Source organism: Saccostrea echinata, unplaced genomic scaffold, assembly GCF_033153115.1.
Source record: "Saccostrea echinata isolate AGI-Se365-2 ecotype Australia unplaced genomic scaffold, CSIRO_AGI_Sech_v1 ptg000013l, whole genome shotgun sequence".
Lineage (NCBI taxonomy): Eukaryota > Metazoa > Mollusca > Bivalvia > Ostreida > Ostreidae > Saccostrea > Saccostrea echinata.
Genome location: NW_026889762.1, coordinates 5,677,945 through 5,705,162, shown reverse-complemented (window position 1 = coordinate 5,705,162; position 27,218 = coordinate 5,677,945). Strand labels below are relative to the sequence as shown.

At 31.7% G+C, this 27,218-nt stretch overlaps 3 protein-coding genes across 3 annotated transcripts in view; 1 reads left to right on the top strand and 2 right to left on the bottom strand.

Annotated features, from left to right (window-relative positions):
- The window catches only part of LOC133186382 (uncharacterized), a 224,008-nt gene that overhangs the window by 25,071 nt on the left and 171,719 nt on the right, over positions 1 to 27,218 (top strand). The gene's annotated exons all lie outside the window — the stretch shown is intronic.
- On the bottom strand, positions 16,184 to 19,459 carry LOC133186279 (uncharacterized). Its single transcript, XM_061321502.1, has 5 exons — positions 19,070 to 19,459; positions 18,331 to 18,352; positions 17,817 to 18,044; positions 17,226 to 17,473; positions 16,184 to 16,596 (listed from the first exon to the last, which is right to left on the bottom strand). Exons 1-5 carry the CDS (start codon positions 19,457 to 19,459, stop codon positions 16,528 to 16,530), a joined length of 957 nt encoding a protein of 318 aa, XP_061177486.1. The 3' UTR covers positions 16,184 to 16,527.
- Positions 19,630 to 27,152, bottom strand: LOC133186278 (probable serine/threonine-protein kinase pats1). Its single transcript, XM_061321500.1, has 5 exons — positions 26,768 to 27,152; positions 25,278 to 25,532; positions 22,049 to 22,261; positions 21,083 to 21,180; positions 19,630 to 20,232 (listed from the first exon to the last, which is right to left on the bottom strand). The coding sequence occupies exons 1-5, from the start codon at positions 27,150 to 27,152 to the stop codon at positions 19,630 to 19,632; spliced, it is 1,554 nt and encodes a 517-aa protein (XP_061177484.1).

Genomic DNA, 27,218 nt, shown 5'->3' with positions numbered 1-27,218 from the left:
AGTTAATTTTGCAGGTTGCCAGCTCTTATTGAAAACACTGTCTACAAGTAGTAATCTGCATTCAAACAATTTCAAAAATAAGGCAGACTATTGATTAATAAGTTGATGATACAAGGATATTACCAATCTAGTATAAAGGCAACATTTTGCAAAATCAATTGCCTATTCGATGACCTTCTTTGCAAAAAATCTGTCATTGAACTCTCCGATATCTTCTGAATCATCTCATTTTTCTCAGGTCAAGTGCTCAGGTAAGTGATGTGTCACATGGACCTCTTGTTTTAATTTCAGTCCTGGTAATGTAAATTTTGAGTAATAAATGTGAAATGTACCAAATAGCACAGTAAGAGTTATTATATCCTCTGCTCTATGTTTGCTTTACTCACCATTCTCTGCACATGCTGTTGGGGTAATAATGGAACACGTCAGAAACTAGCCGATAGACATAGAAGATATTCAGTGTTTACAGCAGTTGGAAGTGGAATTAATTTCACAACAAAACATTTTTTGGTTTATATTTCCATTAGTTAAAACAGTTGAATTTTTTGTTTGTTACTTGAGACATTGTAGATAAGTAATTGTTGTACTGAAAATAGTAAACATGGATTTTAACAGCAATTTCAATCAAAATAAGCATTTTTTAGTCCATATCAACATTGGTTATTTTCTTTTTAACACTCGTGTCAAAGGAAGGAAAATGGAACGTTTAATTGCAATGTTTACATGTTCACTGTAAAAATGCCACTTGCAAATTTTTACTTTCAACAGATAAATCACAGTATTTCACTATTGTAATAAATTATACTTAAAAGGTAATTATTAACAAGCACATAAACAAGAATTTTTGATGCAAATGTATGAAATATACTGAAATAAGTCCTCGTAAAATATATTTTGTTTTTACATAACTGGTATAAAAAAATTATAATATGGATATTTCAATATTGCAGATCATTTTCACACTTTTGGAATTGAACACTGCACATTTAGGAAACACTGAAAAACTGGAAGGTGACGAAGTAGAATTCTTTACTCAAGGCCTTTCAACTTTTTAGTAAGAAAAGATCGTGAAGAAATTTTAGATACAATGTTCAACTTCGTTTGCTCTGCAGAGTAAGAAGTTTATATTACCAGGATTAGCAACATATTTATTTGTTCTTTAACACAGCTCAAAAAATTGTAAATGAATGCATTACCATGTTAAGTAATACAAGCTCTTTAGCTCACCTGAGCTCATCTGAGCTTCAGCAAACTTCCTTGTGAAATCAGAACTGACATTTACTTACTACGCTATAATTGTTAATACATACGTAAGCTTTCATAAAATCAGCAAGTACTTTGTAATTTATTGTTACAATTGTTTATTGTTAAGATTTTTTTTTAAATTCTTCGCAAGATATGCGAGATATGATTTATTTATTTCAAAAAAAATCTTTTGTAACTATGTATGTAAAGGTAAATGTGCATTTTGTGAATGTATTTAATATATATACACTTTTAATTTATGATAACTTATTTTATCATATGTAATATAAATGAACATGATGAAATATTAAATGTTTGGTTGATGTTATATTTACTCTTTAATCTAATTATACCCACTAATTAACCCCCCCCCCCCCCCCCGGTTTCATATGATTGTTCTGATATGAATTGCTCTCTAAGTTCATAATTTAATTTTATGTATTTTATCATCATAATATCCCATTGTGTCAAAAGGACATGTATCAAAGATGATAAACATAATGAAAAAGGGTTTTTGGTGGTATGATTTGTAGCTCACTTTGGCCAAAAATATACAAATTTTGTTATGACTAATTTAAAATATTGTTTTCATATTCTTTTCAAGAACCACAGATCCATTTTCAACAAAACTTTCCACAAAAAAAAATCTTTTCAACCAAAGTTGTCACAAATAATTCTTCGGTGAAGAAGATTCAAATGGAGGGTCATGCTCTCTTCCAAGGGGAGAAAATAAAGTCTAAGTGAAAGTTTAATGTCTTCTCTTAAAAATCTTCAAGTAAGGGTGAAATGTGTCAAAGCTTGATATGAAAGCATCTTTAGATAGGCTAGTGTAATTTGAATTTGTTCAAGTCATGACTCCTACATGTAGGTGCAGGGTGGGGCCACAAAAGGCAATCAAAGTTTTGCCTAAAATTATGTAGGAAAAACTGTTTAAAATTTAAATCTTAAGAACGATTTGGCAAGAAGAGATGAAAGTTATTATAAGAGATCCATGGGCCACATTGCTTACCTGAGCACATTGGCTATAGGAAGATGCAGAATTAAAAGTTTAGGGAGGGGGAACAAACTTGAATTTACACTCCTCAGGATGCTTCCATATCAATATTACTAATCATGGCTTTGCTGCTCTTGAGCAGAAGATTTTTAAAAGATTTTTTTCTATGTATTCCTCTGTAAAACTCTGATCGCTCATTGTGGCCCCACCCTACCCATCCTAAATTTGAACAAATTTGAATCTTCTCTACCTGAGGATGCTTCTTTAATAATTTGCTTAATCATGGTTTTGCTGTTCTTGAGCAGAAGATTTTTTCAAGATGATTCCTCTATATTCTTATGTAAAACTTTGACCCCCTGTTGTGTCCCCTACCACTGGGGTCATAATTTGAACATACTTGATTCTACAATACCTAAGGTTGCTTCTGTATAATATATCTATGACTAACACTGTCTTACATATGTAGTTGTTCTAGAGAAGAAGATTTTTAAAGATATTTGCTACATGTGCGTAACGTGTATGATCAGGTTCTTACAAGGGATATATGGGATTTCCTTTTTCTCTGTCTGAGTTAATGATTGGAATGATTACTAAGACCTCTCTGTATGAGGGTAAATCCCTGAGTACTATAATTTTTCCATTATCTAGAGACAGGGACTTGGTAAGGTACTACTTGCACCGTGTTTCTCCCCTAGGTTTCTATTGATAGATAAGAACCGGGTGTCTAAATCTTTTTCAGATTCACTACACCCAGAACTTAACAAAAATTCCCTAGGATACTTGCCACTTGTGCTTAAAATTTTTATACTTTTATTTTACTCTTACCTTTAACTTCCTTATTGCTAATTCACCTTCTTCAGCTAGCTTCAAAATACATGACTTTCTCAAAGCGTTGTCTTATATACCCTTTGGTTAGTCCATTCCATTTAAGGGTTGTCAGTTCATTCCACTATTTGAAGTCTTCAATGCGTTTTACGCAAATACCCCTTAACCATTACGCCTATATATTCCTATGTAAAAGTTTGACCCACTGTTGTGGTCCCGCCCTACCCCCGGGGATCATGATTTGAAAAACTTGAATTTACACTACCTGAGGATACTTCTATATTAATATGTCTAACAATGGCTTAACTGTTCTTGTGAAGAAAATTTTTATTTCCTCGCAACGGAGCTGTAAAGGATATAGTAACGAATCGTGTGTATTTGTGTGTTGGTTATATGCTCTTTGCGAGGGGATGCTCCGCCTTGCGGTGCCCTTGTTATACATATTTCCTATATATTCCTATGGTAAACTTTGAACCCCTGTTGTGGCCCTGCCTACCCCAGGGGAGAAACTGAGACGAAAATTTGGTACTGACAGACCCATGGATAAAAAAGAAGCTGACATCGGATTTGTTCAAAAATGAATCCCGCCATAAGGCATGCATAGACAAAGAGTTTTCTAAAACGTCAGACATCTGCAATAAGTATTTGCTGAGAAAACTGCGACATAAATTTGGTACAGTACCCGCAACGTTATTCTTTACAATTCTATCGTGTCCTATCGTGCGTTTATCCTATCCTATCGTGCGTGTATCCTATCGTATCGTGCGTGTATCCTATCGTATCCTATCGTATCGTGTTTTGCGTTTATCAGGTTTTGCGTTTTCTATCGTGTTTTGCGTTTATCGTGAAGATCGTTTATCAGGTTCTATCGTGTATCGTGTTTTGCGTTTAACGTGTACATTCGGAAACCCTCGCTTTTTATCTTTACTATGGGAAGAAACTTCCGAGATACCCCGAGTTTATTTTTCGTTTTGTTAACTTAATTACGATTACTTCAACTGAGAAGAGGAAAAGAAAGTTTTACATGTATACCTTACTAGTTTTTCCATCATTAAAAGAAAGTGTAGAAGTAAAAGAATAAAATAAATAGATAAATAAATAAATAAATAAATAAATAAAAATGAATAAATAAATAAAATGTTTTATAATGGTCAAGCAGAGAGCGTTAATCGAAATTTAAACCATATTTTCGGAAATGTAATAATCGATCTCTTGGTCTCTTTTTAATTTATCGAATTGTAGGAATATTTTTTTCTTTTGTCAAAATTAGGATTATAATTATAATTTTCTTAAAATAGTCAGAGTCACTAGAGGAAGCTTTCCGGAAAGGTGGGATGTATGTGTACCAAAAAAATTATAAGCACGGATCTAATGAATCTTTTTTTTAGTTGCGATATTTATTTTTTTCCCGAGGCATTGTCTGATAAAATTGTTATGTGTTTATGCCTCTGATCAGCATGTATGTGCAATTATTTAATGTTTTGATATCAAATGATTCATAAAGCATAAGACAATGATCATGATGACATTTACACTGATTTTGTCCGTATCCTCAATTTTTGTATTTATTATTTTTTATCACTATTTAGCTAAATTCCTTGATTTGTCTTAATAAAGAATACAAATTACAAAATAAAATGCATTTAAATGCTCTACCCAATTCATCATACCATGATATTAACTATTATATGGAAGTTTTTCATTTATATTTCTTACTGGCATTAGAAAATTTAGAAAAAAAATATTTACAGGAAAAAAACATGATTACTTTCAACAGCTTACCTATTCCGCGTGGAAATGAACTGGAAATATAGCGTATATCTGAGTGAAAAATCGAAGAGCTTTCCTTACCAGAAAACTGACACCTACATGTACTTCTCTAATCAGTACACTGTCTTCCTGTCTGGTCAAGACACCCCTCCCCCTTTTCCCCCTAAACGACACCTCGGCCCGTGTGTATTCACCGTCAACATACCTGCGCTGCTCTCTCATCTGTGGTGTCAAGTATTTACCTATCTTGAAAACTGCCCGTTCTAATGAAATGCATCTACTTAATTTTAGGATTCTGTTCATAACTTGTATGCACAACACTTAATAGAAAATTAAAGATTTTATTCGAAGAAAATAAGATAATTTTACAATTTATGGGTTTTTAATGCTTATGGTACACTGTACATGGACATGAACTTACGGATCATCGGGTTTTCTGTGTAATACAATTAGAAATAATTCTCTGATAAATTTTATTGATCGAAGATAAGGCTGAAATAATTCTTACATTCTAAACTACGAAATTTACCTCACATTATTTTTATTTTTTTTTTTTTTTTTCGGAATAAAAGGCAGGTGAAAATAAAACATAAGAGATCGCCTTTCCGCCGTGATTACGCAAGACGAATAAATACAGCGGACTGTATTATTAATCGATTTCATTTCATACTTGACTTTATTTAAGAAGTCAATATTATTTTTGGCTATTTGGTCGGATCTTGTTTTGTTCATTTTTTAACTGGTTACTTTCAAACCTTCAAACCCCCGCCCTGCGAATATCCCTCATATGGGATTACGACTGTCATAATCTATATGATATTAATTATTTGCCGACTTAGACCTATATTAAATATTTTGTTTTAGTAACAGTTAACACAAAGTCTAATGGCAATAATTTATGATTTTTAGTCCGAAAAGTTTCACTTTGTTTAATATATTTATTTATTTTTTTTGAACTTATGTATTTTAAACAAAAAAAAGTATGCAATAATTCAATGTTCGTTAATTAATACGAGGTTTTAAGTATCTGACAAATAAATGTCCACATTTATGACAGCTTAGCATACATGTAGTTGTAGCAGATACAAATTCTGTTGACTGAAAATATTTATACACGTAACACCGTTACACAAACAAAATGTAGGAAGTTATTTCATTTTGGTTTATCTACACGGAAAAAGTCATGACATAATTTACATGTATTAATGAAGGGCGCTATTATATTAGCATTTATTTAGATTTCTACCCTGTTTTTTTTTTTTTTTTTTTTTTTTTTTTGGGGGGGGGGGGGGGTAGTAGTTGATGATAGATCTATAACGACAAATTTATTAATTTTGTTATAACCATTTTTTTTACCCTTTATTTTTATATTGTGATTTTTGGATACATCACAGACTTTAAGCATCAGACATTGAATACAAATATCTAATTCACTGCATAGATTTTTTTCCGTGAAAATACTAAGTATTTGTAGATAAATTTATTAGGTATATATCTCTTGTATAAATAATAAATCTATTTCTAGAGTTTCATAAATTCATCGTACCTGTGAGAAACAACACTTATCTACGGAATTTTTGAGCAACCTCTGTAATTAAAAGATTCATAGTTCAACCTTAATAAGAATTTCGACAATTACACAAATAATCGGAAATGTTCACCATTGAGTAAAATAATCTAAAATAATTAAAGTCTACATTTATCTACAATCCACTTAATTATTGTCAAAAAATAAATAAACAGGTTATATAAACTTACCATAGTGACCCCAAGTGTTTTTTCATAATACTTTAAATATTTTTATCATTTAGATTTGCAGCTTTGCAAGTAGTAGAATTAACATGTTGCAGTATATCAAAACAAAAGAATCTATTCGTCTTGTCAAAAAACGTTCAGCATTTTGAAACAATCCTATCAGGTTTTGCGTTTATCCTATCGTGAAGATCGTTTATCAGGTCTATCGTGTTTTGCGTTTATCGTATTTTGCGTTTATCGTGTTTTGCGTTTATCGTGTTTTGCGTTTATCCTATCGTGCGTGTATCCTGTCCTATCGTGCGTGTATCCTATCGTATCGTGCGTTTATCCTATCGTATCGTGCGTGTATCCTATCGTATCGTGTATCCTGTAAAGAATAACGTTGCGGGTACTGTACCGACAGACGCACGGATAAACAGGAAGTTGATTTGTACAAAAGTTAATCCCACCATATGGCATGCTCAGACAAAGAGATTGCTAAAATTCCAAGCATCTACGATGAGTATTTGCTGAGAAAACTGCGACCAAAATTTGGTACGTACAAACACACAGACGCACATACAGACACACAAGGGTAAAACAATATACCCCTTCTCCGTCGGAGCGGGTGTATAAATGCAGATGACTCAAGACGACCAGAATCTTGCATTAAATACTAACTGTACTATGGAAGTCATTTTACCAAATTCAGCATTGACCATGGGGATTACTGAAATTCTAAAAGCTGCAAAAGTTTCTTGAAATGAGTTATTACATATAACACTGCATGCAGTGGAACACCTGTTCGTTGATTTGAAATTTAGTAATATTTAGTAATATTTACTTATATCGATTTTTGGTCAATATTTTGAACCGTTTATTGTACAGTTTTTTTGATGATCAATGTGCAGTATTTTAACTTAAATTCCAGTATTTTGAAGACTCCTGTACAGTATTTGGGTCTAAAAATTATCACATGTACGTAGTATGTTAATATCTCTGAATAATAGAGACTTTGATTTTAAGTACAAGATAAATCAATCAATCAACGATGATCATTTGTTTTTTTATCCGTTACAAATGCATAATTATCTCAAGGATTTCCATGATATACCAGGTATTTTTCCATTTCCTTCAATGTATTATGCAAATTAAAGTAAGTTCGTTGATTTCTCTCCAAGCTTAAATGACTTTTTAAATGACTTGGCTTATGCGCAATTTTGATACAGGCAGAATTTTAAAATAACCAGGAGTAATTATATTTAGAATAAGAGTTGTTGCGAAGGCTACGAGGGCCGTTCAAAAATTACGCGGACTCTGCTATTATTTATTTTTACTGACGTTAAATAATTATGTAATTTTACAGAAACATATTTCTTAATGATTTAAGTAAAATTTTGGAACAATTTTTTGATAATAATTAATTTTTCATAAAATTATTGCTGTTTTCATATTGCTGATGGTGATGTACGGAGCACGGCAAAATATTTGAAAAACGAACTCACAGAACCCATAATATTTCTCATTGATTTTCTATAATTCGCGAGATTATTGGACAATTCTCTCTAAAGATTCTTTATATTGTTACATTATTATGAATTAAAATTATTGACGTAATATTTGAAGTATTTACAGAAATATTGTTATTTTTCTCCGATGTGTTCCCTATGAAAACAACTGCAAAAATGACGTCGAGTGATTCGACGGAGCAGCGCACACTTGTCCAATTATGTGTAGAGTATGGAAAACGTCAACAGAGACCCAAAATATACTTAATGAAAAATGTAGTAAACCAGCAATAAGCCAGACATCTGTCTACAAATAGCACAAAACAAATTCAGACGGTATGACCTTAATAAAAAAAATCAGGGGGAGGGGGGGGGGGGTCGGAAGAAGATCACAGAAGTAGATGCAGTTTTGGGGTTTAAAGACAAACTAGATTTAAAGTAATTCACTAGTTTTATAGATTCAAAGCTGGTTAAGAAATAATATATAGATGTTTATGATGAGTGGATAAAGTGACCCAAACTGTGTATCTTTTAATTAAATACAAGGAAAAATACATAATTATTGATCTGTTTATGATCAATCAGATATGCTGAAAACATCTAAAATTAGTCCAAACATATCACTCAAGCCTGTACTTCTTTAAGTTATCTGAGAATTAATTGTAATTCAAACATATGTTAGATAGTATTTAATAAAAATTAGAGGCCTGAAAAACAGATAAAGTGATAATTATGTCTCTTGTAAAATTGGATTGATTTATCAGTCAATATGATAAAATGTCATAGGAAATCATAAAAGGTGCAACCGGGAAGCAAACGATCACGAGGATTAATAGGACTTTTTTGTTCGTTTATACTATCTTTGAATTAGCTATATAATTTTAAATTGAAGGAAATTTATGTCTTTCATATTTACAACGTTAGAAGCTTTCCAATGGTTAAATATTTTGTAAAAAATATGCAGAACTATGAATTTTTTCTTTAAAATTGTTCATTGTGAGATAGAATGACCGCCCTATTCTTAATTTTCTGAACTTCTAATTTCCTTTTTCAGATATTCAAATATTAATAGAGAATTTCAGTGCATTTTAGTCTATTTCCATCTATTAATATTTGGTCAATCCATAAGCATTCTATTATCAAATATATATGAAAGATAATACTTGAAATGTTGATGTTATATCAAAAACACTGAAATTGAGATCACATATATTTTTAATAGGAAAGCAGCACTACCATACAATGTCAAAAGCTTAGTGAGACTATGTCGAATAAAAATTTGAATAAATATGAATTTTGTTGATTGATAAAATGTCCAGTATACGTATATCTGTCGATTTGAAGGTCATAGCAATAATTTAATTTCCCTTATGTATTTTGAATACAAAAGCAATTTGTTCTCATCGGGATCCCAAAATATATTTGAAAGACCTGTCTACATTGATCTTGACATTGCAAACTCAAACATCTTTTGAAATCAACTTCAGAGTATTTACCTACATGTATATGTAAAATCAAGATTTAATTTTTAAACATGTAGAGGATAATTACAAATAGGAACCTTTCCGATTCCCTTGTGGAATTCTGGCACGTAAAGAACGCATGAGAGCTAATTTAAACTTATCAAAATTCTGAATTAACAACTCCGCCAACCCCATCTATCCCTCTTGCCACGAAATAGAATTTTGGAATTTTGATATTATTTCCTTATTTAAAATTTTACATTTTCTTTAAAAAATTTTGATTGTAAGAAAAACCATCTTTAAACGGCATTCCCCGTATTGAAACGTTTGGATCACCTACTTGTCTGTACAGAAGTAGTTAAGACGACAATCAGAGGGACACTAAGTCATCAGATCGACTATACTGCATGTGAAAGAAATGTTACCTTCAGTGTATGGTGACTTTTATTTTTTTTGACAATTACTGATAACCTAACATCTGTCTTAAAATACACAAGAAAATATATTAAGTTTTTACTATTGGCCTAATCATACATCTTGTTAAACAGTGATCGAAGCTAAAATTTGTAAATGTAGATTTATTTATCAGGTCTTAAATCAAGATTTAAGTGCATCCGGGGACATAAATGAGAAGGTTTGACAGGGATTTTGAAGATTAATTATATCGAATGTACTGTGAGGATATTTTCGCCTGTACGCAGGTTTCATGTTAAACATTGCCGAGATGAAGAAACGCTGCTGAAAAAGTTATTTTTCCCTCCATACCTTTGTTAAATTCGAGATTTTTTTTCCCTGAATATCTGCATAACTTTTTTAAAAATTTAAATCAATATTAATTACAAACATATGGAATAACATTTACACCAAAGAAGTCTATTTTTTTTTTAAATAAATTGCATTTTCTTTCATATTATAGAAATTTTGGCATTTCTATAGATACGCCCAAAATCATCTCTGATGTACAGAAGATATAGAAAAGATAATTTTTTGTCATTTTATCAGGAAAACTAAACAATTTTTGTCTCTCCACAATTTTAAGCAATTGTCAGTTTTCGTTTAAAACCAACGCGATAGAAATGTGTTAAAGTTGATCGGGCAATCAAAATGATTTTCATTAGAAACATTTTACAAGACCAACATGCCCAATCAGCGTTATTAATATAATACTTTTATAATATTCGTCAACAAGTGAAGAAGAATATGCATTATGTTTGGAAGACAAGCTAATTCAGAAATCAGAAATAATAATGCGTGAGATAATATAATGAAATATCACGAAAATGAGCGGTTACCAAACTAAAATAATCCATTGAAAAATTACAAACTGGGAGCAGAGCAAACACGGGCCTCTAAAAAATCAGAGGTGGGTCCAGGTGCGATGGAGGAATAAGCATCCCCCTGTCGACCAGTCACATCAGCGGTGTGCTCCTTGCCATGATCGGTAAAACGGAATAATCTGTTGACAATTCAGTGAGAAAATAATGGTCTAACAATTAGAGTGAAAAACGTCAGTCACAATTTGACTTAATTATAGATTTATTTGCTGACAAGTTTATTTTATCCACTCTCTCGACCGTAGAATTTGTGAAAAAAGTGTCTATAAACAAAGTGTTCAATAATTAAAAAAAAAATGAACAAATGAACAAAAGAAACGAAGAAAAAAAAGACCACAAATGACTAAAAACAGACACAGAAAAACCAACATCCAAATATTTCCATTTTAATAGTTACTCCTTACAACACATTTGCAATACCTCAGTATAACGGTAATGATGAACATCCATTCTTTTAAAATTTTGATAAATTTCTTCCATTCTCGTCGATGCTTTACTTATAAGGCATATAATTTTCTTCTGTATCTAAAATTTCTGCTTAGTTTACATATTTTACTTTAAGTTTAGTTTACGAACACGAAAGTATAAGAAAATAAATACAACAAAGAGTGGCAGTCATGTGACAATCGAAGGAAAGTCACGTAGATATCTGATTTCGTATAAAGTTAAGAATAATTATTGTCATTAAATTTTGAGTCGGACGTGTGCAATAACAAAATCAAAGTGATTCCTGGAATTCTTCCTTTGGTGGCGATGGGTGTTTCCCACATGTACACAATTAATATTTCCTTACAGGTAATTTCACAACTTTCTGTGCTATACCTATAAAATTTTAATTCAGTTATTCCTTGCTTTTTTTTTTAACTTTAGGTGTTTCAAGTTTGTAATCTTATTATCGCATTTATCACAGTTTACTTTAAATTCGTACTATCTTAAGCCTTACAAGACACTATGAGGTCAGCACTCCACTCATCATTGAATTTCGTTGGTTTTAAATGTTTTTAAATGATTTGATTTGCTTTACCGGTATGTAATTAAACAATTATTATTTATGTATGTTATAATGATGGAATGTTCTACTTGAGATGAACACATCAATGGAAATAAATGTAATAATTTACATAGTATGTTCTCTCGAAAATTAGATTGCCAATAATAAATTTCGAAAAACATTAAACTGATCATTCCAAACCTATAAAATCCATTAAATTTCTTTAAAAACATAGCACGTGGTAAATAGCATGGCAAGAGCGGTTAAGTATATAATACATATAAATATTCCTACCTTGTTGTTTTATTGTAATGTTTGTCTGTCTGTCAAACTATCCACAGTGCATATCTTGAAAAGTTACTTTTTAAGGCATGAATCAAAATACTTCTATTTAAAAAAAAACAATTTGTCTGTGAAGCTTTTCCATTCATCAAATCATAATTTTATGTATACGAGGGTTGTTCGAAAAGTTCGTGGACTGATGCGATGAAATTAATACTATGTAGTCTATGCTTACAAAATTTTTAATGAACATAAAACAACAAAAGTTAAAGAAATGTTGAAAATTTTAGCTTGAAGCCTTGAATATTTTCCAAATTATCATAAAATAAAAAAGACATTATATGATTACCCGGCGCTGTCGCCATTTAGATTCACGACGTCATTGTTTTTCAATGTCCGCATTCTCTACCTCATACACTTATCTTGATGAGTTTCCTTGGAGTTAAGTAAAGATTTAAAACCTTCTTGTTTATATGATTTTACAATGTCATAAACAGCTGATTTCAATGCATACAATATTGTAAATAGATCTGAAAGATCCTCACTTGATTATAACAGCATATTTGCTTGTCCGAGTTCAACATCTATTACACATGATCAACGTCACTTTTCGACTTGACAAACTTTGAACACCCTTAACTACAGGTACAAATCGACATTAACTTTTACATCTCTCATCTCTCTAATCGTTTTCGGCGTTTAAAAACAAGTACTCTGAATGCATTTTATTTTTCAGTAGCCCATTTGAATATTACCTAGGTCTATGCCAGTTTTTCCAGAGGGTGAAACTTTATAGAATGTTGGAAAAAGAAACCCACCCACCCCCATCTTCGCTAGCCAAGGGTTTTCGGTCCACTCCGTTCCCCATAAACGGAGTGGACCGAAAACCCTTGGCTAGCGAAGATGACCCACCCCTTTCTGACGTCATTACATCCCCATAATTGTTTGGACATTTCATATAAAATTTACGATAAAATTTCATAGAACTTACAGAATGGGGTAAACATTGCAAATTTTACGGTACAATTGTGTCATACCGAAAGAGTGAATTAACGAGATTTTTGAATGACAAATGCTCATATCAAAAAGAGAGAGAGTTTTTTCTCAGTTACACTAAGGTAGAAAAAAACGTACTCTTCGAGGTTGTGCCACCTGGACATACCTTTGCTTTCAAAAACATCAACAATTTATTAAAAAATAAAACTAATCATGTATAGTTTATTATATAAATAAAAAAGATGATGCTAAATAAACATTAAAAAAGTCATTGATGTATCTTAAGCGGTTTTAATTTTATGGCGTTAGTCCACGAACTTTCCGAACAACCCTCGTAGTATCTCGTTTTTGTTATTTCTAAAATGGTTTTTAATCGATAGGATGAGATAGGCAAAGACCACTGTTTCGCACCAGCGCAAAAAACACATCGTCCGTGTAAACTATATACTTTATTTTATTTGAATGGAAATCAAATCAATAATTTTTTCAACTCACATTAAAGTTCATTATATCTTAAGAGCAAATTATTTTAGTATTAATAATTTATCTAATAGTTCGGCTGCTTAACACTTAGTGACGACTCATATTTGGTTAATGTGCTTGTGAAAATTCTTAAGTCATTCAAGATCAAAGGTCATAATAATTTCACCCAGCCGTCATCTAGTTGGCTCTATTAATTTATATCAGTAAAACTGAGACGATATCAATATCAGTAAAATGTAGACGAACATGAAGTAGCAAGAACACAATTAAGCAGATAAATATATTTGATTGTACAATAACGGATGCCTTCCGTTAAAATTATGTCACGGGCTTTCGTGTTTTAACCTTGATGACATCTTCCAATAATAAATTATTATAAAACCAAGTCTCACATTTTATGCAGACTCCAAATTCTAAGTGATTGGCAACTACAAATTCAACTTTGCATCATTTTTAAACTCGTTTTAGGATATTATTTTAAAATGGATAATTTGTATGAAAGAACCTTATGGACAAACTATCATTTTCATGAAAAAATAAGTAAAATGAAAAATCTGAAGAAAAACAAAATTGATCAAATAATCCATCAAGCTATTCTCTATAATTATATATATATATCAAAAATTGCACAGTTGTAGCGTAGAAAGCATTATGATATTTTGCCTGTCGCTACAGTATTCATGAAACGTCACTTGCCGAAATTTTGAATTAAATTGGAGGGTGTATGACTGTTTTATAGCCATTTATAAATAATCAAGGCGTAAAAACAAAGCCAAGAATGGGAACGTCATGGAACGTCACGGAGCACCGAGCTACTAAAAATTATGTGTGCAGACAGGAAAATGTCTAAAAGAAACTAAAATGCTTCTAGATGCTGCTGGAAATTGCCTACACGTACAAAGGACAAAAGTATTCAAAATGTAGTAGCTTTATAAGAATGGAAGGATTAACATTTTTAATGATCAACTCCATCGATACCTCAATACCCCACTTATCGCATGGACGTTGCGGCTATGGATTTTGCATTGTTTCCATACCTGACCTCTTAACTGCGTAGACTATTATTTTAAGATCTCACTAATGTCCGAAACAGCACAAAAGGCATTATAGATGAAAAGTAACATGTCTTGACATAGATATTTAACTTTTCAGTAGAAAAAAGACAAGAAAATTCGAAAGAAATGAAACATATTTAGAACTATGAAAAAGCTTAACGGATTTGAAATCTGATTGTCACGTCACTTAACGTCAAGTTAATGCTCCGTGAATCCTATGACCGCATAGTAAAAATTGTTGTAAATTTTCAAAATTTTAGTAAATGGACCTGAATTTTTACATACTAATAAACAAAAGATAGGAATTTAATCAGACATAAGTCATACTTCACAGTACACAATAGAATTTCCGTAAAACAATGTGTCCGCGAACTTTTCTAACAACCCTCGTATATATATATATATATATATATATATATATATATATATATATATATATATATATATATATATATATATTAATAATTAGGGCTCACGACAGAGGATGTCCACAACAGGGGATGCTTACTCCTACTAGGCACGTGATCCCTCCTCTAGAATTTCTAGGTGTCCGTGTTTTATGCCCTTTTCACAGATTTGTATTAGTTGTAGAGTTTTTGAGATTAATCCCTGTGTGTTATCTTCAGCTTTTTCGTATAAGGTGCTAATGCTTTTGCATCCACATACCCAGTTGGTCTCATGTGCTACAACCCCTGGGTTGAAATGATTCACTAGAAAGTGAAGTGACATTCCCAAGTTTACAATGAGAACGCACGCTTTTAAATAATCTACCCGACTCGAACCCTGATCACCGTTCACGGTAGCTCAGTCGGTAGAGCGCTCGCTCCGTGATCGGGAGGTCGTGAGTTCGAATCTCGGCCGCGACAGACCTAAGTCGATAAAAAATAGGTAGCAACTGTTCCTTCGCCATGCGCTCGGCACTTTGAAGTGAAAGTTGCGGGTCCTTCGGATGAGACCTTGAAAACCGAGGCCCCGTGTCACGGCAGGCGTTGGCACGATAAAGATCCCTCACTGCTCAATGGCCCTGAGTGCCGAGTAAAGGTCAAAATTTGAAGCCCTTCACCGGTATATGGTGACGTCTCTATATGAGTGAAAAATTCTCGAATGGGACGTAAAACAATATACAATCAATCAATCAATCGAACCCTGATCCAAAGCCATCCACTCCAACGAATGCGATATTACCTCCATAGTAGTATAACGGTTCATTTCAAAAATAGAATATCGAGTTAAATGTTTAATTTTATATATAAGAATTATGAGAAGAAATTTACCCTTGCAAATAAGTAGTAATTTTTAGCATAACATAAGATGCGCCAGACAACATACAGCTCATAAAAATTGCTATTTTCAAACTTTCCACGACTCACTTAACCTCAGATTTACCCAAAATATTTTATATTAATTTGTGTGTTTTTCTCATAATTTTCCCTCATTTATTCTTATTTCTTTCAGAAAGATTTTTTTCAAAAAAATCAACTAAAAAAAAAAACTTCTACCAAATATTACCAAGTTGTGATTGGAAAAAAAAATTCTTTACACATTCAGAATTTTAATAGCATACCATTATAGTACATGTAACTAAAATCTCTTAACGGTTTGCTATAAACAAATAAAAACAAACAAAATCATCAAAAAATATAAATGAATAAATTAAAAAAAAACAAAACAAACAAACACCATTACTTCCTCTTACATCCGATGTGGTCCCTCCTTCTAAATAAAGACTTTTGATATATGGTCATAAAAAGTTCGGATTTACAAATGTACATGTGAGTGTACAGGTACTGCTTTATACATGTATTTCATTTCAGGATTTTGTTTTTAATTTTGCTGAAGTTCACATATTAGGTTGAATTTTTCAAAGCATTCATCATTTCCTGTCTCAGCACTCCTTTGCTCAACCTTGCTATTGCCTACAAATAACGATGAATATGAAGTACATGCATAATTTTGACACCAATTTTTTTAAAATCATACTGGCAATGCAAAGCAAAAGAAATCATTTAAATGCTCTACATGGTAAGTAATTGAACAAAAACGCTATTTTTAGCACTACATAGACGTATTTCCCCTCTTCAGTGAAATCAAATAATAAAAGAAATAATAAAATCAAGAATACATGACATTTATAAGTCGAGAAAACCTGTTGCCAAATGATCACTGATTCATGGAACAAGATAATAATTAAATCTATAACGCTTATAAGCTTTAGGTGAAAAGCATGTACACGGGAATATTTCAAATATTCAAATATTTCAAATAAAAAAGCAAGAAAATGTTGAAAACATATTGATAAATATCAACTGTGAACTGTAATAACATGAAAAAAAATATTCATTATAAATTAAGGTGTTTTTGTACCTGTTGTATATACCTATATAAAGCATATCAGTTTCGAAAAGTGCCAAACAGAATAGTAGAATAAAACATAACGACCTGGTTGTCCTATATTTATTTACTTTCTTATTTATTACTACCAGAAAATACCACTTTGTATCATTTTTGTATTTCATTTAATAACTAATTACTGATCGATGATTACCTGCATCAAATCTCTACCTTTCTCTTCAAGATCCTTCTTTTCTAATTTACTTGTTGCATCAGGCTCATGAACAGCTTGATTTCTGTAAATCCGGATTCTTTCTACATCATCAGTTTCACTTTTATCACACGTGTCTGGAGTCTTTCCCCAGCCTTTAGCCGGTTGTGGAAGACTTGGAAAACGGTTTCGTAGCATTTGGTACATCAGCGTCACATCAAACGATTCAGAGCAGGGAATAGATTCATCAGCTTAGAATAATAAAGGAAATTACTTGACTGAAGATTTATCCGGAAATAAGATTATCTCCTATCAACCATCTAATGTTGTGCGGCTGTCTAAATATTTAAAAATTCTATCCATGTTTTGACAATGTGAACATTTCTGTTGCCATTTCTCTTTTGTTATTACAAATTTTGTCAATTTCATTATAATGACAATCGAAAAAATATTATAGTTAATCAAAATTCTTAACGGATTTCAGAGTCAAATGTGGTTATCACATGGTTTTTGAAATTTTGAAATTTTTCTCTATTTTACGTAACTGACATTGTTATTGTAAATCAGAAGATTAAGTGCAAAGAAATACATTACCCGGAAACAGCCGAGCAAACTGATCGTCATTTAAATGGAAAGCTTTTTTCACTTTGTTCTTTCTTGATGACATGTTGGCAAGGTCTTGTGTTGGGAATACCGTATCAAAATAAATCTGTAAGGCTTTTCGGCCAACCTTGGTCAACTTTTCAAATTTTTGGAAATGGAATTTCAACAGCGCCTCCTCATAACAGTGGATAAAGCTGTCTTTATGCGTATTAGCAACTTCTTATAGAAAAATATTTTATGCGTATTAGCAACTTCTTATAGAAAAATATTTCATGTTCATATATATATATATATATATATATATATATATATATATATATATATATATATATATATATATATATATATATATATATATATATATATATATATATATATAATTTTTAAGTCGCTACTCTTTTATTGACTTTCTTTGAAAGCTTGCGACATTTGCCAGCATTAGAAATATTTTCAGAAGCGGAACATCTTAAAATTATCATTATATATTGTAAAAAAAAATACTGACCTGTCTCTGGTACATTACAATCCTAAAATATATAAAAACATATAAATAATCTAATATATGCAAATAAGTATATCTTGAACATTTCGAATTAAGTTATGAAATAAACTATTTTTTTTAAAACTCTACATCTGTATATTTTGTTAGAATAGTTGGGATTACTTTTCATCGTTGTGTTATGTCTCATGCAAATAGAGGGCTCATATTGGCGCATTCTATGAATTTTTAGAATTAAAGGCTGGTCAATTATAGAGTTAAAATTAAAATACCTCACATTTGGAATTAAAAAAAATATGCGCAAATAGCTTGAGTGGAGTTGACATTTAGTAATTTTATAAGATGATTTTGAGGAATTTTTATTTTGATATGTGTGTGTTAAGTTTCCTATCTTTGGATGGTCATATGATTGTGGATGTTAAATGTTGATTGTAATGTTTCATATAAGTTAAGAACAGACAGATAAATTACTGCTGTCCGAGAGACTTTAGGCAATCTGTATAGCAAGGAAAAATGTCCAAGATTTATAGATGATTTTTCTTTTTTTTTTTTTAAATGAGAATAACATTATTTTGTTGTGTTTATGGAACATTATACAGCGATACATCTTGTTAAACCAATATATGGTAACTAAGGATCATTAAAGGAATTCATTTCTCAATTCTTAAAAGCATTTGATTTCCTAGATCTTAACCTTTAGTGCACTTAACGATTAAAATTGAATCAAAGCCTCAAATAAATTCACCTTCTTCCAGTATCCAACCAAATAAGGTTCACTTAGAGTATGGGTAAGTTCATGTCGTGGACAATTAATTTCACCCTTTCTGTGAATTTCTTTCTCTGCTACAAAACAGTCGTCGTATTCTCGAAGAACATCATTCATTGAACACTGATATCCTACAGTGTACATAAGTTTCGTGTGAATTCTTCCAGTGAGTTCATCTAATAATCGCTCTATAATTCCACGTACTTCCAGTGTTAATACTTTTTTGACAGTAATGTTGCGAAACACTTGAAGTTGTATTGAAGTGTTGTTTACAGTAAGAGCAACAATGTGCTCCTTATAATGAAAACAAGCAATGTTTTTAAACAGGCACAGTCCTTCGTCATTCAAAACTCTCCATTCCCGTGTCATACAAGCAACAATAAGACGAAAATAAATAAACCACGGCAAGAATGGGAATCTAAAGACCAAGACTGATGTTTTATTTTGACATTTTCTTAAACACTCCTCGTGTGCAGCGTCGAATGTACGTTTATTCATGCAAGGTATGTAATGGAAGTCCGAGTTCAGTTTTACAAAAATCAATCCAAGCGCTGCATGTATTGGAGAATACTTTTTTGAGTCGAGTTATCTAATCGTCTTGATTTCCAAATTTTTTGGAGAAGCAAATTCGAAAGATATCCGTTCTGGTAGAAATTCATCCATTCTTCATGATCTCTTACAAGATCTAAGGCATGGTTTGGGTCTGTGATGATATTCTTAAAGGCATCAACAAACCACTGGATGTCAATTACGATAGTTTCAGAAAGACATTGCTCGTCAAAATGCAGAATAATTCCAATATCATGGAAAAGTTTCAAAACATCTTGAACATTTGTACTTTTTTCTTGTATATAATACAAAAATTCACTGGAAACTGCCTTTCGAGAGAGCATTCTTTCTGTTGATTTGAGTTTCCTTAGGATAACTTCACATATTGCCCAGTCTCTTGGAATAGTTTCCTTCCATCGGTCTTCTTTGGCAATTGAAACAATACATTTTTCTAAATCTAAAAATTGGTCAAGACATTGTTCATCATTTTCCCGAAATCCTATAATGAAGCACCTCTTTCTGTTCAGGTGTACTTTGAGATTTTCATCGTGACGTAAATGGTCCAAAATTCTTCTGTAAAATTCATCCGAAGTCTAAAAACCAGAAAACACTTAAGGAAAATCCTTGCAAAAATTGTATAATCTCAAGTAGGATTATGCTGTTTATATTGAATTTCCTTCGACTTTAGACTAATTTTGATACGAAAAAAAGTAAAAATAACGAAGAACGATCAATCTGAAAAATCTATATGCAATGCAAATTGTGAGCAGAGCATAAGATTCCCTTGGATATTCTAAGGTGGGATTAGGTGCCTAGGAGAAATAAGCATCCCCTGTTGACTGGTACCATTCACTTCGAGCACTTAGTATTGGTCAGGTAGACGATATAATATGTAATTAATTTTTTTTTTTTTATAGAAAATAGTCTAACAATTGGCATGAAACATGTCAGTCAACATACGACCTAATGGTAGATTGTATTTGCAAACAAGGCCATTATAACGATCGTAGAAATTTCAAAATGCTGACTTTAAACGAGTGTGTTGAAAACCCTGTAATTACTTATTACTTACTTATAATAGATTCAATTATATATAATATAATAGAATAATAATATAATAATGTTATATACGTATCATAAAAGATGCAATTTGTTTTTAAATTGTATTCAAGGTTCTTGATTTTGCAGTAGCTTAGTTGTCTATCACCTACGTATATTATTATTGAGGTATAGCCAATATATGACTGAACAAGACGTGCTTTCCAAATTCAGATGTTCAATTTTTAGAAGCATCTTGTAAACTCATGAAATGAAAGTAAGCCTAAAATCAAACTCATATTTTAAAAGAAAATATAGCGGAAAAATATCTAATTTGTACATTACCGTTGTAGACTTCAAACAAAAGAATAAAATGTTTTTACAGAATAGATGTGATATTTTTACCTGGTGTTCAGACCTGTCGAGATGAGTTCCAACGAGAATGACGGGGACATCCTTAGCACAGTAGAAATGGATAGATTTCATCCAGAACAAAAGGTATTCTGTTTTAAATGAACGTCAGTTCAGTTACTATTTCATTTACATGTACACAGGAAATCCAAGGGTTTCTTGAGTAAACGCCATAATATTATCATTTTTTATTCATTATTCTATACATGTAATAATAGATTGGGAATTAAAAACGAACGCCTTTATACATCTTTGTTAAATTTGTAAAATCCCTATTGAATAGGTATATTTGAATCATTAAATAAAGTTAATCATACTGACTGATCTGTCTTCACGGAATATATACAATTATTTGAGATTATTGATAATTGTTAGCACATTCTAAATTTCATCTTTCAAATTACATGTAACTTACATCATCTTTTCCATGAAGTGTTTTAATGCATTGAATTTAAGACCAAAAGGTATTTTTTCGCAAATTGCATTAAATTCCAGATCTGATAATCAATGACTGCAAGGATTTTTTTTACACAGAAAAGGCTTAAGCATATGTGCTAAAAATATATTATATTTTCATGATGCCGATCCTTTTTTAGATGCCGATAGTTATGCCAGCTGTATTCTGGTGCTTATTTTGCTTACGCTGTTTGGTATATCAAAATACTGTGTACAGGATTATTTTCGCCCTTTTCACAATTGCAAAAAATTTTGCCCCGTTTTAATTTCGCCCGATCACAGATTTGTTTAAGAAATAATTCTTTTTCTTTGAATTCGCCCCGTCTTAAATTCGTCCACTTATGTCCAGGGCGAAAGGGGCAAAAATAAAACTGGGGCGAAAATTTCCCTGTATATAGTATTTACATTCACTCTTTAGGCGCATTGCTAAGAAATCCTTATCGCATGCAACATGTTTCTAGACAGAATTTTTGAAGCATGGTTTTGATTAACAAAGAGATGTACCTCCATATGTCCAATCACCAAACATGGTTCCCTCCTGGTCACACAATGCCTTGTCAACCTTGTCTTTAAATGACTTTGACATATCTATCACTAGGATGTAAAAAGCTCTTCTGCTGAGGTAGACTTGATGACAAGCGTAGTAGGCACACTGTCCTCCAAAATCCAGAACACTCAGAAGTGTTTTCCCTTCCTTATTTGATTCGTCCGTCAGAGCTAGATGAAAAGAAAATTTGCATACACGATTAAACAGACGTTTAATGGATATCTTAGGGCTGTACCAAAACTCCTAAGACAAACATAGTTTTGTAAGAACCCAGTGTCATAAATTAACGAAACTTCGTACATATATAAAACCAATTTATGGACAAACATTAAGTAATTACACAAATGAACCCTAGTTAAATACATTATTTTCTTATCTGATCTAAGAATACAGCGCAGTACCCAATTATTGCACTTGAAAATCGGTATATGATATTTGAAATTTTATGAGAAAGTATTCACTACTCAAAATTTCAGAAATAGAAATAAAAATTCTTAATATTGCATTGTTAACTACCTTTCCTCCGATTTTATTGTGTATGCTTTGATTAATACAAATTTCATAACATTTTGTGTATTTGAAAGCTGACGTCGAAAAATTGTTGCTGGTTGACACAGGCGGCGCACTGGACTTTGAAAAAAAAATGTTCAGAACTTGAATTCACTCCTAAAAAAACGCCGAACACATACATTTTTGGTACACATGAAAATGAATTTTGGTCCTTAGTATATTAAAATGGCATATTCGGTTTTTCTAACCATGTTAAGAAGAAAAATAAAAAAATAATAATAAAACCAGCCGAAGAATCGGTCAAGAAATTATTGTAAAAGTGACGCTGTGCAACTTCTTATGAGAAGGCAGACGAAACACAGAGTTTTTAAAATCATAATTACAGAATACATATACATGTATATGGACACATTATGTTTGTATATTTTAATGTTAAACCATATAACAATTAAGATGTTTCACATTTATTTCTATAATCTTTATGTTGACTCAAAGAATTCGATTGTGGTAAATCACCCCCCCCCCCCCCAAAAAAAAAAAAATTAAAAAAAGAACAAATTCAAATTGGTAACGTTATGTGTATCGTTTATGACGTCGGAGAATGCTCCGGGCGTTACCTAACGATAAAGCTGCAATTCTAATTACTTGAATTATTTTAAAGTAATCATATCAAAACTTTGAAATTCATCATCCAACAACATGCTTTATCTACCCAGCTCAGTAAATTTTATAAACTCCCCTACTAATGTGTTCGGAACCTTTTATTTTTCAGTGTCCCGCAAATTATACCCGAAGAGCAAGCGGTAGCTCTGGCGAGATATACAGAGAAGCTGTGAATGGATAATGGTCAATTATTCACGGAAGTAACTAGCAAGGAGACATGGTAAAGAGAAAAGTTATGTTAGATTTCATTTTTCACCACTGTATCATATCAGTTGGAATGTACTTTAATCTCTCTAGAATTCATTCAAACTACTTCAACAAGTATTCTTTAAGACATTATTTACTGCAGTTATATATTACAATTTCTTTTTTGGACAAGGAACATGCTTGCAAAGGAACTATACTTTCAGGCGTCAGACTAAATTAACCTGCTAAAAGAGGTACACTGTATTATGGATTACTACGAATACGACAGGAATATAAATCTACTCCCAATCGGAAGAACGAAATGATTTTTTTTCCAGGCATATCATAAATAAAGAACAATACAAATATCAGGTGAATTATCTGTTTAAAGACAAAGGACATACGTGTTCCGTGTATTATAAGAAAAAACTGTTGGCCATGCATTTGAATGCTAGGAGATGCTGCTTGTTTTCCTTATCCTTAAAGCGCTGCATAATCTCCAATAAATCAAATACAATATATATGATATTTGCTTATTAACCTCAGTTATCTGGACACAAACCGGGCCGTCTTCTAATTCTCGTAATTTTTTGTTTTGATGCTGCTGTGACGCGACATGACGTCATCGTCACCGAAACTCTTTGAGAAAAATTATTAATAACAATATTATAAAAAAAAAAAAGAATGTTTTCATACTGATTTTAACTCTTGAATGTTTTTCTTATTTTTCTTAAGTTCTTAAAATTCTTTTTAAGAGTTAACATTGTTCTTGAAATATATACACTAATAGAGAAATTTCGCTTTGTCTGAATGTAAAACACCCTAGCCTGAAGAGATATCATTCTTTGTAACTATATGCAAAAAAATAAACAAATTAACCTGTATAAAAAAGTTCATTTTTTTTCCGAGATGAAATCACCCTAGCCTGAAGAGATAACATTCTTTGTAACTATATATGCGAAAAAATAAACAAATAAACCTGTGTAAAAAAGTTCATTTTTTTCCCGAGATGAAATTAAATGCCAAGTTTAATCTGTTCACGGTAAATATGTGGGGACTATCTTATTCTTTCAATTTTTCATCATACCTCTAGAGTTTTGTCAAAAAAAAAAAAAAAAAAAAAAATTTAGGAAAGAAAAATAAAACCACGTGTTTTCCTTTTGTTCCTTGGAAATCAGTTTTGGGATGTGTGCAAATTCTGTTTTCTGACTAACAAGAAAATTATTTACGAGTATATTTATAGCAACTTTTAGTTCTTGACTACCATATATGGAAATCGTCCAGACCTGATCAGTGACAACAAATAACAAACATAATATCAAGATATGAGACGAAAACCCACTTCTTTTCATTGCTTTCTTTATGAGAGTATGACCAGGACATCTTAATTTCTAATCTTTAATTATTTTTTTCCGCAGTCCATTTCTTTTCGCATCGTAGATTGATTTGAACCATGTGTTCGAAGTAAAATGTAAACATGTAGTAGGCAACGTACTTTGCTATTCATCAATGATAGGACAATTGTTCCTGGTAGAAACTCTGTGTGCAATAACAACAATAACAGTATCAGGTAAACAGAGATTAGTTTTTGTAGTAGAAAACACTTTTTTCATGGTTCATGTATATGTAAAAGAAAAAAAAAACTATCTATAGTTCGGAGCAAGGGGGCTGCAAGGAGAATGTTGTGCAATTGCTCTGATAGCGGTCAAGCTGAGAGAGCAATTGTTATTCATTATGTCGTGTTCCCTGAATATTTTTTTACTGTGTATTCCTTGTATGTTTTGAAATTTGCATCATATCAAAAACATCATTATTTCAAATACAAACCTCTTAAAGAATCTTGATCTTGTGAAACCTCAAAGATGTCTTCGTGAACCTCTAGTCCGACTGTTGACTTCACATCTGTTATTTCCTCTAATTTTTTTCTCTGAAGACGTTTAAGCAGTGTAGTTTTACCAGCCCCAGCACATCCTACAATCATGGCACGAGCTCTGTGTATTATCTGAGTTCCTTTTCTCGCACACTCTACGTATCTACTTCGTGCATCATAATCCCAGTCAAATAACTCCCTAGGGACTTTAACTAAAATTATAAATCAGATAGAAATCTAGTCTTTCCCTATTTTATTTGATAATCTAAGATAATCGTTTTTTTTTAAATTAGTAATCAAAAGGCTGAAACAAAAAGATGCTATCATTACTTGGTTTTCGAGCTCTAACGCATAGAAATGTCCATACATTTGCATATCAGATGATTTAAAAAAAATATACGTATTTTTTTTTATTTTCATATTTTTTTATTTAATCATTTCGCAAATTCTTTGTTATAATGACCTTCTTAGCAAATATAATATATCATGTGACTGATATATTCTTACCAATTGTTAGGTCTTTGTTGTTATACATAATTTGACGAAATATTTCGTTTACCTAATCATCATAATTACATGGGGTGTATGTCGGATGTGATATGTCGATGGGGGTGCTTACTCCTCTTAGGCACCTGATCCAACCCTCTGGAATTTCCAGATGTCCGTATTTTATGCCCAGTTCACAGATTTGTATTGTTTGTAGGTTTGTTTTAGAAAGATAACTGTTCGTTATTTTCATCTTTTTCGTTCTTAAATTAAGAAGATTTTGTGAAATATTTATCCACGAAACAACATGTGACATTTAACTAAACTCTCCTTTGTAAAGCAACTTTATGTTTTTATTACGTACTAGTAGATGGTCAGCAGAGTCCGACCCTTACTGTTACAGATATATTTTGGTAGCTTGTTAAATATCAGCTGTTTTTAACACAACATTTTTGCTGGAAAAAAAAAATCTCGGAAGGGATCATTATTTTAGGAGATAAAGGGTTTGCAATGCTTCTAATTTCCTTAGTTGTCATTAAATGAACGATTTGAAATACATACACATCCTGATTTTGTTGTTTCAATACATGTAGTTCATATTTCTTAGAGATCTACAAAATATGTTCATTAGAAATTGTTTCTTAATGCATGTATACATGTACGTACAATTACTGAATGATGTTTTGACTTCAAGAATCGCCTATAAATAAATTTTTGTGTTATTTTATGGATAACATTTCTTTGAAATATATTTCCTACTTTCGTTGTATGTCTATTTTGTAACAAATTCAAGTGAGAATATAATTGAAAAATGTCTAGATACGTCAATATTTAAACGCTACATATATCTATCAAGTGACGTGAAATTTATTTGAGTGTCCCAGTTTTTCATTGTCACTTGAATGAACTCCAAGTGACATGATGTAAACAAGTGAATGCAACCTAATAATATCAACTTTACCGTTTGATATAACTTTTCTTCTTCTTTCTTCATTGCAGTTGTCATTATCGTAATCCCCTTCGTCCATCATAACGTGAATTATAGCAGCTAACCCAAGTCTCTTAATTAATGCGTCCTCCATCTTCTCTGGTAAGTATAGACATCGCTTATTTTCACCTTTAGAGTACCTCCAATTACGTACGTACTCTAACAAAGAATCAACGGACGACAGTTTGATGTAGCTTTCATAGTCTTCATCAGTTCTCAGACAATTCATCACAAAGTAACCCATCACCTGATGGCGAACATTATCTGATTTAAACCCAAAAACTTTTGTTTCTTTTTCAACTGTTATATTTTTGTCTTGTTTCTCCATTTCATCAATTGTGTCCGAAAACGTATCCATTTCAGCATGACTTAATGATGGAAAGGCGTTCACAACCTCCTGGTTCTTCTCCTTGATAGCATTAGC

Excerpts from the sequence above, each read along its gene's own strand:
- LOC133186278 (XM_061321500.1), bottom strand. The coding sequence starts at position 27,152 with ATGGATACGTTTTCGGACACAATTGATGAAATGGAGAAACAAGACAAA. Across the intron at positions 22,262-25,277 it reads AGATCAAGATTCTTTAAGAG|CTCTGACGGACGAATCAAAT; the intron begins GTTTGTATTTGA and ends CTTTTCATCTAG. Across the intron at positions 21,181-22,048 it reads TGGTGATTGGACATATGGAG|AATACCTTTTGTTCTGGATG; the intron begins GTACATCTCTTT and ends CATTTAAAACAG.
- LOC133186279 (XM_061321502.1), bottom strand. The coding sequence starts at position 19,459 with ATGACACGGGAATGGAGAGTTTTGAATGACGAAGGACTGTGCCTGTTT. Across the intron at positions 17,474-17,816 it reads GTTTGCTCGGCTGTTTCCGG|CTGATGAATCTATTCCCTGC; the intron begins GTAATGTATTTC and ends TATTATTCTAAG. Across the intron at positions 16,597-17,225 it reads AAGGTAGAGATTTGATGCAG|GCAATAGCAAGGTTGAGCAA; the intron begins GTAATCATCGAT and ends CGTTATTTGTAG.